This window comes from Schistocerca piceifrons, chromosome 2, assembly GCF_021461385.2.
Source record: "Schistocerca piceifrons isolate TAMUIC-IGC-003096 chromosome 2, iqSchPice1.1, whole genome shotgun sequence".
Lineage (NCBI taxonomy): Eukaryota > Metazoa > Arthropoda > Insecta > Orthoptera > Acrididae > Schistocerca > Schistocerca piceifrons.
This window is the reverse complement of record NC_060139.1, coordinates 154,472,239-154,487,266: the sequence shown is the minus strand read 5'-3', so window position 1 is coordinate 154,487,266 and position 15,028 is coordinate 154,472,239. Positions and strand designations below refer to the sequence as shown.

The 15,028-nt window shown below is 37.9% G+C and overlaps 1 protein-coding gene across 1 annotated transcript in view; it reads left to right on the top strand.

The window, feature by feature from the left end:
- The window catches only part of LOC124778026 (structural maintenance of chromosomes protein 4-like), a 324,000-nt gene extending 309,796 nt beyond the window's left edge, over positions 1 to 14,204 (top strand). The window contains exons 19-21 of the mRNA XM_047253608.1: positions 6,336 to 6,568; positions 11,226 to 11,409; positions 13,198 to 14,204. Coding sequence (XP_047109564.1) covers positions 6,336 to 6,568; positions 11,226 to 11,409; positions 13,198 to 13,365 — 585 coding nt within the window. The 3' untranslated portion in view covers positions 13,366 to 14,204. The remainder of the gene's footprint in view (positions 1 to 6,335; positions 6,569 to 11,225; positions 11,410 to 13,197) is intronic.
- Positions 14,205 to 15,028: the final 824 nt, after the last annotated feature.

The window sequence follows — 15,028 nt, the reverse complement described above, 5'->3', positions numbered from 1 at the left end:
TGGCACAACATGTAGCTAAACATAACACATTTGATTTCAATGGCTGCTCCACTACCCAAGCCATCTGGAGCCTTCACTCCACCACCAGCTTTTCTGAACAGCGCAGATGGGAGCTATCCTTACAACACATTCTCTGTTCCCGTAATTATCCTGGCCTCAACCTATGCTAACATAGTGTTCTCACACCCTCCTCCCAACAGTTTCCACCCCCTCTGTATTATCATCTCCTCCCCATTCTCATCTCCCACCATGTTTATTTGCAGTCCCCTGCCAGCGCATCTGCCCGTCTTTCCCTGCTCCTCTCCTTTTTTTGCTACTTTTTTTTTTCCCTGCCTCCCTGCCCCACAACTTCTTGATGCTGTGCCTGTTGGCAGTCTAGTCCCTGCACACTCCACCAGACAGTGTTTCTCTCTCTCCCCACCCATACACTACCGTCCCTTGCCCTTCCCTGAGCTGGGTCAGTGTAGCCAATAACTATTCCAACACAGCTTTAAGTGCCTGCTGTTGTAGCAGAAGTGACCTAAGTGAAGCCTCTACAGTAGAGCCGAATGGCAGAAAAACCACAGAATCCAAAACACACAAATATTCGCCCCTCAAATGTAGTTTAAACATCTCAAACACATTTAACAACTGAGGGCTCAGGACCCCTGCATGCTCTTATGAGGCTGCTATCTAAATCAGTTGTTGCTGATGTAGTGCTGCGCACACATGGAGGATCTGGAGACGGCTGTCAGTGGCTGGGCTGTTTCTGAAGACCGCTTGAATCACTTGCAGGGACGACATTTGAATGTTGGCACACGGTAAGCTTGCCATAGTGACCCAACATACTCGTATGTCCGCTGTGGGTGGTAGGTGTAGTAACCAGCAAGTACTACATTTTGTATTCAGGTCGCTTAGTAGTTGGTCTCAAAAGGCTGCGTAGATCTCTTTCCAGACCTTTCCACCAGAAACAAAATTTGTGGCCGCCACTGAGAATCAAGCCTGTGACCTCACCGTTACTTGCCAAAAATACTAACCAGTAGACCATGCAGTCAGTTTACTTTTGCTGTGGTGGCATTAATTTCTAATGTTCATATAGCAGAGATGCTGAGTCACAGACAGACACAACAAAAAGACTGTCACAATATTAGCTTTCCACCAACAAGGCCCTTAGGTCTTTGCTGAAAATAGACAAGAAACACACACACACACACACACACACACACACACACACACACAACTGCAGCCTCTGGCAGCTGAAACCACACTTTGTGGCTGCAATCGTGTGTGTGTGTGTGTGTGTGTGTGTGTGTGTGTGTGAGATCTATTTTTGACAAAGGCCTTATTGGCCGAAAGCTTATATTGTGACAGTCTTTTTGTTGTGCCTGTCTGCGACTCAGCATCTCCCCTGTATGGTGAGTAGCAACTTTCCTTTTCATAATGTTGCTACATTCCATCCTGGATTTTCCATTGTTTAATTTCTACTGTTGTAACATTAGAATACTAGATGTACAGTATCTCATACCAAAAATGTGTGTAATGACTAATGGAGGAGAGAAATATTGATGAACGAGAAAACTGAAAATCTAATAAGGTAATCTGGCATAGATTCAAACAGTCAGCATTATTATCTGCAACTCAAAGAGCAGACAATGAATCAACAGACAGCTATGAAAAATAGCCACTTCCCCAGGGAATATATTTTCATAATTGGTACCTGTGAAGCACTGTGAACATCCGTTCTCTTGTTTCTTCTCTGGTTCCACACGGGAACTTCAGTCAGTGGCACTTACAGATATGTAATGTGTGACAGAGCTCCACCTGTAAAAATACTGGAGTGTACCCTCTTACCACTTGCCCTTGCTGCTTCTTGGGTGTAAACATGACAGTGCTGTCACCCTGCGCAGGTAAACAGTTTGCATTGCTACATTAATATGGTACATAAATTTTTAAGACAGAACAGTGGTTTTTACTTCAGTGAGTAATAAAATAATTCATATCTTGGAGCAGTTTATCATATTACAAAATTTGTGAAATTTGTTCATGTATAGTTTTACATAAATTGGTTTGTCAACTCACCAGCAGCCTCCCTTTTCAGTAATAATCTTCTCTTGCATTTTTAAGTCTATGAGACCCCTTTTCAGTAATACTTTTTCTTAGCTCTTCTCTCACACTATTAAGTTTGTGCGACAGCCATGAAAGGACTGATCACAGTTTAGTCACCCTCTGATCTATTTTTCGAGCAGCACTAGTAACTAGCCTGAACTGATAGTAGTAAAACCTCAATTTTCTGAGCCCAGTTAAATTAATCATAAGGTGAGCTGACAGTGGAAAAAATGTTTTGTGACTGGCCCTTTGATAATTTCAGCTCATTCTCTTTCACAGAGCATCTTGTGACTGTATGGATAAAAAATGGGGAAGCTGACACTTGTGACTATTTTGTTGGTACCACAAAAATAATTGTTCAGTAAACTTCTAGCACATGAGGGCCCCCTATGCAACTGCATGAATAATAAATTGTAGGTTAGAAAATCACTGTTTATAATGCCTCCAAATGCGTGGTTAGATTTTTAAGTGTTTGTGATGCTACAATCTAGGGGCCAAGCAACACACTTGTTGCAAAAAATAAATAAATAAATAAATAAAATGAAATAAAAATCTAGTCATAAAGTTCAAATAAATGTTTGAGTTTGTGGTGAAAAATAATGTTGACTACTCACAACATTTTAAATTTTTAAGAAAACTGAGTTTAACTTACTATAACACCCATGACAGGTTAATAATTGTTGAACTAGTGAATGTTTTAGGAAGGGCTTAAACAAAATGGAGCAGTATCTCATGTCCACATAAATTTCTGGAAAAATCTTCAAAAATAATCAAAGTTCATTTAGTGTAAGTATAAAGTTAAAGTTCCACAGTTGTGAACTGACTAGATTCTAAGTGCAAATCACGCGCATAAACAACCCCAGTAAAGTGTTAGAGTTCAGACTATTTGCCTAACATGAAATATTTTAAGACCACAAGCTGAAGAATATTGACACATGCAAATAATCCCAGTCCAAGACTCAACACTTAGAAAAATGCCACCTCATTAGAAACACAACCTACTGCTGCATATACGTACTGTGTGTCCTAGATCTCAATCACTTCTAAACAAGTGCGAACTAAACAGTGTTCCTCACAAGATGGCTGACCCTGTTTAACCCCCGCAGTTTGACATGAGTCAAACACAAACATGTCTAACTTCCACAACATACTTAAAGACTATGGATTTAATATCATATACACGTATCATACATCAAAAATACATAAATTTCCTCAGCTTTCTATTGCTGTTTGTGTTTTTTCTCTAAGTTAAATAGCTTGTGTCATTACTAATATTGTTAACAGTTAAAACCAAGAACCTTCATAAATTCTTGTCTATGTTTACTCAGTAATGTCGCTGCTACTTTTAATGTTTCATCTGTTATTTATGTGAATAGTGAATTGTCACATGTGGAATGCACATTCTTGCATATAATTCAAAATAGGTAATGTTCATAAAAAAATATACTATGATAGACCAATAGTGCTTAGTCAGACGTATCCATAGACACTTTGTGATATTCGCTTAAGGTGGTGATGAGATATCAATTTTCAAAGTTCATGTTATGCACAAAATGTTTAACATGAAATAACTTAAAAACTATTCTTCAAATCAAGGGCACATTTTCACCCAAGCATTCATCTTATTTTTGTCTTTGTAACTATGTAACAGGATTCTTTGTATCTAGTTGGTTTCAGTTGTTGTTGGGTTTAATCTTACTTGATATTTATTCTGGACACTCAATTCTGCCACGGTGATTATGCCTCCATGTTTCACACCAGTGGCTGTGTGTCCGATGGCCAGAATATGGGCTTATCTGCTAGCTGCTGTCCTGTGATCGTGGTAACTTTCATAGTCAGAGTGTCTGCCAATCACTGAGGTTCAAAGGGTGTTGCCATCTATTGATGACACTGTGATACTTGTGTGGCGACTGAGCTCCATCTGGCTTGGCCTCCACTCCTCCTCAGCTTTCAGTAACAGGCATGCTCTCTATGCCTCCACTTGCTACTCCATACATATAGTGGGTGGTGCAAGTTGTGGGGGGGGGGGGGGGGGGGGGGTGAGAGGACACACACATCATAGTTACCTATAAAATAACAATCTGAATATGGCAAATACATAGTATTAAATTGATCTGATTGTCTGTAGAGACAGTTTAAGTAAATAATAGTGACTATGGACTAAAAAAGTTAATACTGGCAGTACTTCTACTACTGCTGATAATAATAGTAGTGGCAGATACAAAAAGAATTTAGAGGTGTAAAACATAAATGTGTTCTTATATAGCGAGTTAGGAGGAAATAAAATTTAAATTGACTGGAAAAAGAGGAAGATAGGGTTGAAAAGGAGGGTGTACACGGCTAACTAGTGTGTACAGGGCCAATGGTAGTCATTGTTGCTTCAATAGATATATCATTAACTGTTTTCTGAAGCTGGAGATGTTCTTCACTTCAGCAAGTAGCACCAAACACTGTCTGTAATATACCCACAAAATTATATTCATATTTTTTTAAACACATTAACAGTTTAAGAAAACGCTAACTTACGTGGCAGCATCTTCTGTCACAAAAATTATGCTAAACATATTTAAACATCTGTAACCCTTTGCATACCAAAAAGTCAGTACATATATGTGAATAAAAACATAAACATCAAAATCCTGCATAACTAATACTTCTAAATTCCCATGTTTTTGTGTGAATGTCTGAGTACAACATACCTCACAAATACAATAAACAAATAAGAAGCAAAATTAAACTGCTGTGATTGCAGTATCACATTCAAATTATTTAGAGTTCTCTACATATTGTCCTTTCTCTTGTGTTTACATATCAATTTGACCAATTACATCATCACACTTTTTAAATACATATTTGTAGCACAAATGAAACACTTATCACAACATCTTTGCTGTCTTATTATTTGACTCCCAAGATTGTTACAATGATGTAGGTCAGATCATTGGTACTGTTTTCAACTCTCCTGCCAGCCATTTGACATGACACTAACAAGAAACAAAAATAACCCAATGAGTCACCTATTATCTCCAGGCATCTGAATCACAAGGACCAGTCAGATCAAAACCCACCCCCTCTTCTATCCAGACTTTACACAGTCAAAACTAAATCTCTGAGTGAAATTTGGCACAAACAAACACATATTCGTGTTTGCAAGGGATGCTTGCTGATACAGACTTTTCATTGTGGTAGCAACAACTTGTTCAATTCAAGATCAGTACAGCCCAAGCAGTTGCAACTGTACTATGTTGAGACAAAGTTTCTCTAACCAAAATGAACTCAAGATGTGGTGTGAATAATACTCAGAATGTCTGATGAAACTGCTTTTCAACAGAAACAAGATGTTTTTCAAAATTGCTGGTGTTGTCTGAGGTGATTGGGTCATGGCGATTTCAATTGTACACTCTTTCTGTGCGACTGTAGCTTTGGTGCAGCACCACATTGTAACCATTTGGTAAGCTCACCATGCCAACAAAGCTTCTATAGTCAGGTTACATACACAGGAACATTAGCCCGTGCACTAAAACTAACTACACTGCTGGGACCCTCATGAACTAAACTATAGTACTGCTGATTTCAATTAAAGTAACAGTTACTTTAAACCACTATTTAAATAACTCTTGCAGGACCGAAAAAACACATGTGATGTTTTCTTTGGTTGTTAGTTGAAGCTCCTCTTTTTCAATGGTTTACTGTTTCTGTTGTATTTGATTTATCGTTCTCTGCTCTACTGTTTCATTTATTTTCCCTCTTTCACCTGCATGATTCTACTTTTTGTCTCTAACATGCTCCTTTTTCCAGTCTGTCATTCCTGTAACTTTGGCTTACTGACTGCACCTTCTAACTTTTCCGGTATTCGTCTACCACAGTATTATTGTAACTGAGAGTGAGGACATTTCGTCGGTGTATCGTGAGTCAGTGTGTAACCGGAGTTGATGCAAAACTGATCTGAAAGCATTGACAGTGAGATGTGTTTTCCTTCATCACCACTGTCCTTGTTTATTATAATCCCACCACACTTTTCCGATAATGGCCAAGAGCAATAACACTGTGGCTGAGTAGTACCATTATTGCATTTTCATCTTGTCTTTTCTTTCGCTGTCCCCCTCAGACTAGAACATTTGGTGCAATTCTTGCCGTTCCTCAGTGACTTGACTTTATATTGTGTTGGATGTTCATAACCTATTTTCATTATCCATAAGTCTGTGTGTATATTAATTTATTGTGTAATTTTTCTCAATCTGTTGGATCAGGAAAAAAAATTTCACCAACTAGATTCAGAATATAAAGAAATCATTGCTAAGAGGGATGAACTACAACAGTGCTTTGAGCTACGCTGGAAGAAACGTTTTGTACGATTTATGAATGGTTTCCGGTTTCTTTGTGTGAAACTGAAAGAGATCTATCAGCTTATCTCCCTAGGAGGAGAAGCAGAATTTGAGTTGGTTGATTCAAGGGACCCATTTACTGAAGGAATTGGGTACAGGTAAGGAAGTTATGCCGTATAAAATTGCATTGCTTGTACTGTGATCTGTTATTTAGAGCCTTCTTATTTTAATATTCCTGTATTACCTCTGCTAAACTCCTTTTCAGAATTTTAACTTTAATACACAGACCACCAAAAAATACTACACTCTTCGTCAGGCTCTATCGAGATATCAATATTGTCATTCGATATGAATTAAGAGTCTGTTGTAGTATGGTCTTTGGCTCAACAGATGTGAATACTTTCATCTCTGTATTGAGAAAACAAGATGGCTGGAGCACACTTGACTTTTGAGCAACAAAAATGTATTGTGAAGTGGTTTCTCAAGTTCTATAATGCCACTGAAGTGCAACGTCAGTGGAGGTGGGAGTTTGAAACAGAAGCGCCAACCCACCTAACAATTAACTGCGTCATAGACAAGTTTGAATTGCATGGAACTATTTGTGATATTCTCAAAGGAAGATCGGGAAGACAGCATACAGCTACAAGTTCTGTTTTATCGGCTCTCGTGTTGGAAACATTTGTTAATTCTCCACAGAAGTCTGCTATGCAATGTGCATTTGAAGTGGGGGTTAGCGGTACAAGTGTACGAAGAATTCTGAAAGTTGCAGAGTGAAAAGATTACATTCCGTGATTACTACACGCAATTAATGATGACGATTCTGATCACTGAATGCAATTTTGCAAATGGTATCAGCAAATGGTAACTGATGACGAACAATTTGTGGCAAAGGTTGTGTGGAGTGATGAGGCACAATTTAGAACTTAATGGAACTGTGAATCAGCATAACAGTGTGTACTAGGCACTGGAAAATGTGCATGTTTATGTGGAAAAGTGGTCCATCTACCAGGGGTTCATGTGTGGTGTGGACTATCAGCTAGTGACTTTGTAGGACCCTTTTTCTTTGATGCTACTGTCACAGGAGAAGTGTAGCTGGAAATGTTACGCACATCAATTTTACCATGTATACATGTGCTTTATGGAGCTGATGAAGAGGTCTTCCACCAACCGGATGGGGCGCCACCACACTACCACCTAACCGTACGAACCTTCCTGGATGTCCCTCCACGGTCACCAGATCTAACACCTATGGACTTTTACTTGTGGGAAACTGTGAAAGATAACATATATCGACGTAAGCCACACACGGTGAAGTAACTTCACCAGGAGATCACAGCAACATGTGCATTTTTCTCCACTATAACATTGACTGACGCTCGTCATTCTTTTATGTGTATAGCTGCCAATGGTAAACATTTTGAACATTTAAAGTAACCATGTGCTAAACTGAAGGTTGTACAACATGTGTGATCAATTATTACATGTAAAATAATCACATAAGTAATACTTTTCATTCCTTAGCGTGTGTATACATTTTTTCTGGAGGACTCTGCATATACATTCCTGAACATTATCTCATTGTTTGGAACTCATCCATGAAGATCTATGTTTATCTTAGTTAACATTTTGTGCTAGTTCTTTTTAAATTAAAGCTGCTACTTATTTATCTAACTAAAATTTCCATTTGTGATCTACATTCTTTTTGACATTAAGGTATCTGATGCTATCCATATTTGTCTTGCTTGTTTCTGTCTTAGTTGCCATGGTTAACCATACTTTGTAGCAAAACACATTTTCTAATCGTAGTAGATGTTGGTACCTGCTTCATAAATTAACTGCTCAATCTCATTTGAATAAAAACTAAACTAAACTTCTCCCAAACAGGCCATGAAGGCCCAACGGTACCAAACGGCCACTGTGTCATCCTCCACTCATAGACGTCACTGGATGCAGATATGGAGGGACCATGTGGTCAGCACACCGCTCTCCCAGCCGTATGTCAGTTTCTGAGACCGACTCGTTAGAATAGCTGCACAAAATACTCATTATGATTTAGCACAGCCAGTTCTAGATGCTTGCTCACTGGTCATCGTAACCTTTCATTTCCAGCTAAATATTTCCAAATCAATCCACCTCTGTTGTTGCCTGTACCTTTTACAAACTGTTGCATATTACTCACAGCTGTCAATTCCCATCTAATTCTAAACAAGAGACTGTTTGCTACTGATCCATTGCCTTATCTTAGGGTGTATCAAACTGCTTGTCATTCTTCTTTTTCCTTATTAGTCTCTGGTTGGCAGTTTACTAAAATTTTGTGTTGGAGGTTAGCCTTAGCCACTTATTCCAGCTATGGAACTCAAGCATCTGTTCAAGTAGACTTTGAGTTTGTTAATTATTTCTTTGGTTAATTTTGCAAAATTCATGTCTATTATGGAGTTCTGACTTATCATTGGTATTCGTACTCTGTTAAAGGTGGTTTACAGGCAGGTCCCAGTTATGTGGAGGAGCCCTTTGTCTTTTTGGTAGGAAACTGAACATATGTTAATGCTTATCACAGCCTGCATTGCAGCTGGCAGGTTAACATACAACATTTACCTGCTCCATACCTTTTCTGCTGATGCTGGATTCCCCTGACAAATCCTCATTCCTTCCTTCAAACCAGTGTCCAGTTACCAATTGGTGCAATATTGATATCAATAAACACTGGTGTCCTACTCATGGTTGTGCATTAAAAATAGATATGTTTGAAACTCAGGAAAAAAGTTCTTTGTTGCTTTGTGTAGTACTGATGTGATCTAGATGATTTTCTGTTCTTAAATCCAGCTTGTTTGATCCTAACTGTTCATCACTTTGAGAAGCATCATTGTTAGACTTTAACTGTGGATAAACAGCAGATTTATAGACCTACACTACATCTACATTTATACCTACACTTCACAAGCTGTATTACAGGAAGTACTTTGGGTCACACTACCACTTGTCCTCTTTCCATCCATGAATGTAAACAAACAATGAGGAAATGTGTCACTTAGCTTTGAATTTTCTCTCTCTCTTTTAATAATTTTACATCATAACGGTCCCAAACTTATGTGCAATATTAAAAAATCAGTCAAACAAGGATTTTCTAAACTACAATTTTCACAAATGGATTACACTTTCTTAGAATTCTTCTAGCGAATCTCAGACAAGCGTCCTCTTTGCCTATGGTGAGTTTTATGCAGTAGTGCCATTTTAGCTCACTCTGCACTCATAGTTCGAGGTATTTTATGGTTGTTACTGTCTCCATTGATTGATTGCCAATCATCTAAGCAAACAATTTCATCTTTTCGTGCACATTGCATTATATTTATTTATACTGAGGGTCCATTGTCAGCCTCTGCAGCAAGTATTGATCCTCTACAGGTCATCCTGAATTTCATTACAATTTTCGAGTGTTGTGACTGCCCTGTATACAGCTGCCTTATCCATTAACAGTATCACAGAGCTTCTGATGTTATCAGCCAGCATCATTCATGTTTATCATAAAAAGTAATGACCACGTGGGACTCCCTTGGTCTATCTCCAAAGTTACTTTTACATTTTACAATTTTTCCCCATTAAGAACACATTTTCATCTCTTATTTGCTAGGAAATCCTGACACCAATCATAAAGCTGATCCAAAATTTTGCACATTCTTAATTTGTTTATAAGGCGACAGTGAAGAACAGTGTCAGTTGCCTCCTGGAATTCGAAGAACGCACCATTAGCTTCAGTTCCATGAGCATGAGCAGAGAGAGTTAATTTTCACAAAATTGCCATTTGTTGAATCTATATTGATACCTGCAGAAGAGGTTATCGGTCACAGAGAAGGTCAAGTTACGAGAGCATAAACAACGTTCCAAAGTTTTACGTCAGTGATACAAGCCTGTGTTTATGTGCACTTGCCTAACCACCCTCCTTAAAAATGACAATGATCTACACTTCTAGTTCTTTGGACATCCCCTTTCTTCAGAATCTTTCTGAGAATACCTTTACACTCACGCCATAGTAAGCTGTTCTGTACACTAGATCACCATAAGAAAAAGATCCATCTTTTCATTTGGGTGTCCAGTGCTTCACAGAGTATGTTATTGATGAACTTCAGAGGTGACAGGATCAAGTTCTAGGTTTGAAAGCTGTCCTGTTCATTAACACCTTTATGTTTCCCTTACGAAAATAGTTGACAGCTTGTGAGATGTATCAACACATTCTGGCAAGTTGTTTGGCTGGAATAGCATTAATTCATACTCTCTCTCTCTCTCTCTCTCTCTCTCTCTCTCTCTCTCTCTCTCTCTCTCTCTCTCTCTCTCTCTCTCTCTCTGCCCTCCCCCCCTCCCCCAGAAGAACCTAGGCTTTTCTGAGAACAAGACTACTTCAACGAAGTCTTTTGTGAAGCATGAAAGCTATCTGTATCCCTTTTTCAATCATAAATAATAATAATAATAATAATAATATACTGGGTCACTGCTTTCCTTCAGGCTGTCAAAGCAGCAAACTCCAATGCTGTAAGTGAAATGTTATGTGAGAACAAAGAATATTACTGCTGAACTTTATGTATATAAAAAATTGCCTGGTTTTATAGCAGATTATTTATAAAATGTAGAATGTATTTCAAAAAGACAATTTAAATTTCAATCAAGGTAGAATATTGGTCTCATCAAACAAGAATACTTGACCAAAGTGGCTTACACTGAGTCATCAAAGAACTCATTGGTGTACTAATGTAAGGTGTATACAGTCAGTGAAGCAATGAGGTATATTTATGATAATTGTTCTGTTTATTGTTTTTATTCCAGTGTACGCCCTCCTCAGAAATCATGGAAAAATATTTCAACACTTTCTGGTGGAGAGAAAACAGTTTCATCATTAGCATTAGTTTTTGCATTGCATAGCTACAGGCCATCACCTTTCTACATCCTGGATGAGGTTGATGCTGCCTTAGACTCAAGAAACACAGCACTTGTGGGGCTTTACATTAAGGTAACTGCACTTTTGTGACCTGTATATTTGTCTTCTGTCATTTTCCTTAAGTCGCAATAGATACCATAGCTACTATCTTGCTATTTTCTGAGGCAATATCAACCTTCCCCTTCTCCTCCTCTGCTCACACTTTCACAATGAAAAAAGAGGTTCTTGCATGGTAAATCCATTTGATGAGCTCCATCTTGGTCATTATGTACTCAAGTTGACCACCCATCTTCACCTTTAACTTTTGAAGACAATAAATTCAGCTTTATAAAATTGGGTTATACGTCCATAAGCTTTTGGCTGGTTTCTGGAATACTGTAATGAAATATGCTACAAGTATCAAAATATCTAATAATGTTGATGGTGTTAGGACAGCAACTAGCCACAAATTTACTTTCAGTTCCTTTATTCAAAGGGTACCGTTACTGGTTTCGAATCATTGTGATTCATCTTCAGACAGTTTACACGCTTTCCTTATGACATGTGGTGTGTTTTTTACAGATTAATTGCCGTGAAATGTCGGTTTGGAGTGTTTGTTTTCATAACATTCGTCCAACAGATGTGAATACATTCCCACTGCATTCTTATTGTTGCACGCGTAAATTTTTCTCACTGAACACTTTAGATTTGTCACCGAGATTTCTACCACACACCACATGTTTTGATACATACAAAGAGCTTACATACATATCCTAACACCATCAACATTTGTCTTCAAATAACAGCCACGGTATCCATCATGTCATCATTTGACAAAATTGCAGTATCTAATAATGTTCCCAGCAAAGACAGTGACTTGAAGCTAAGCACAGCATTGAGCCTGGCAGTTGCGAGTTTAAAGTGGGTTAATGCATTGTCTTGTATGGTGATGGACTGATCATCAGTGATCTCACAGCCAGAATCACAGCTATGTAAGGATGAGGCCAGCAACTACATGGCAGTCATTGAAGACTTGGCAATGGCCAAGGAATATTTGAGGAATAGCTCATGACTGTATAACCACTCGACATGGTTGGAAGCTCGTGGCGATGTTATTCATTATAATTCTGCAAGACCAAGCATTCATACAGTAAACTCAGTTTTTTTGTGTCCTATTATTAACAAACAAATGATATTTCCAATTAATTATATTTTATCACAATTTTAAGTATATAAAAACTTCCAGAATGATTACCACATCTTTCATTTGTCCATGAAACTTTCATCTGTAGATTCTGTGGAACAGCCATGCCTACATGTCTAGGCACATTCTCTGATGTGTAGGGTAGACTCTGCAGTTCTCTTACTGCTCCTTTAATCAGAGCTTTTGTGGAGCCAGGCTTGTCCTGCCACTCTGAATCCACACTTAATGTGCTACAATGAAATAGAACATTGTTGCCATAAATCATACAGTCTATGTAATTGTGGTGCAGTGTTTGTCATAGATGTAGATGGTATGTTTGAAATTTGCAATTACAGAGTATTTACATAGCTGAGTGAATAACTAACATACAAAATCATCTGTTTTCCCCACATAGTAGCTATGAAAGTTTCCTTCTAGCTCTTCATTTTATTTAAACACCACTGTGACAGCAGCCTAGTATACTTTCTGTGTGACTAATTTCTTTTAAAAAATCTTGTATGGCATGTCCTCTACATTTAACAGAAAGGCAGTAGTAATCCATTTCTAAGAACAGTATATAACAACAAGTTTTCATTCGCCTTTCATATAAATTTATGTGACATCATTTATATGAAATTTTGCATGGTACCTCTAAATATCACAGTTGTGAATATTTTTCTTTGCTTATTTATTTACAGACAAGAGTGAAAAACTCTCAGTTCATCATCATCTCCTTGCGTTCAGGCATGTTTGAACTTGCTCACAGGGTTGTGGGTGTCTTCAAACAACACCAGGTGTCTAACTCCATAACTATCAATCCATGTGTATATGTACAAAACAGTGAAGATTCTGTTGATCTGAACTGAATGACTGACTTGTAATGTAAACTTTGTCTGTGATATTCTGTCTGATTCTTGAATAATTCCTTTTATGTTTTAATTGTATCTATATTAAAAACTTATGTCCCCCTATTTGTATTTTTACATTTCATGTTTTTTTCTTTGACAGAGTAACAAAAAATGTTTTATAGGCCTATTGTTAACTGACTTCAACCACCAATGGCTATCATCAGAATGATTGGAAGGTGCATCAGACAATCACCAAGTAATGCTTTGTCAAACAGTAATGAATTACGCATTACCTGCTGACCATCAGATGCTGCTTTCAGTCATTCTGTTGATAGCCAATGGTGGCCAGTACTATTTAATGATATGAAGCATTTTCTGTGATTGTATCAAAGATAAAATATTAATTGTATGGTTAAATAGTTAGTCACTATCTGTACAACAAAATGTCAGTTTTTGTAAAGTATTTGTATTTGTTAGCATAATGTAAGTTCTATTAGACTGCAGTTAATTTTTACATTTTAATAATGTCATGTCTGTATCATTCATGTTGGAGTTTACCTAGTTAGCAGTATGTCTTTTGTTAAACGTTGTATTCTGAGCAGGGATTGTTTCATTTCTATTATGATCCATTATACCTGGCTTATTTAAATTCTCCAATACTGAATTCATTGGTCTACATGTAATTTTTACCTTTGGTTAAGTGTCATAGAGACTACTGAAAAGTTGCAGAACTGTTTATCAGTGGTGGTGGTGGTGGTGGTGGTTAGTGTTTAACGTCCCGTCGACAACGAGGTCATGAGAGACGGAGCGCAAGCTCAGGTTAGGGAAGGATTGGGAAGGAAATCGGCCGTGCCCATTCAAAGGAACCATCCCGGCATTTGCCTGAAACGATTTAGGGAAATCACAGAAAACCTAAATCAGGATGGCTGGAGACGGGATTGAACCGTCGTCCTCCCGAATGTGAGTCCAGTGTGCTAACCACTGCGCCACCTCGCTCGGTGTTTATCAGTAAACACCACTCTTGGGAGCTGTAGTAAAATTGAAGATAATATACTGGCTAAGTGTTGACCAACTTAGTTTTCAGTCAAACAGTAGTTCAGTGATTATATTACTACTGCAAAACAATCAGTTATAGTTGTTATTGTTATATTCTGGTTATTCTTGAGTTCAGTGCAGTACTTCTCTGTGGTGCTGCATGATCCAGCAGTTGGAAACATGTTTTGCACTTTGTGTCCCTAGCAAACCTTATAACACATCTGTAACTCTGTACCTGGTAACACACATTGCTTCTCAATTTTATCTTCATTTCTGATTCACTTTCTTCCTTGATGTCCCTGGAACAAACATGTAGTGACCACTGAATTGTTAAATTTCTGTAGTTTTACTTTGCAGAGTCACAGTTATAACAATCAAAATACACAAATGTGAAAAGCTGGGTTCAAGTCTCTGTGTACTGTTATCCTGTTCTGCATAATGACGTCTAATGGTATGTAACACAAAACACTAATGGTAGCTTTGATGTTGTGTGTGTTTCTCATCATTATTTCATTATGTATTTCAGCACTCTTTCATACCTATATCCTTTCTGTTGTTTTCCGTGCTCTGTGTTTATAACTTTATATCTCCTTTCACTTGAAATGGTATAACAATACACTGCTGAAATCTTCCTCAGTGTTCAGGA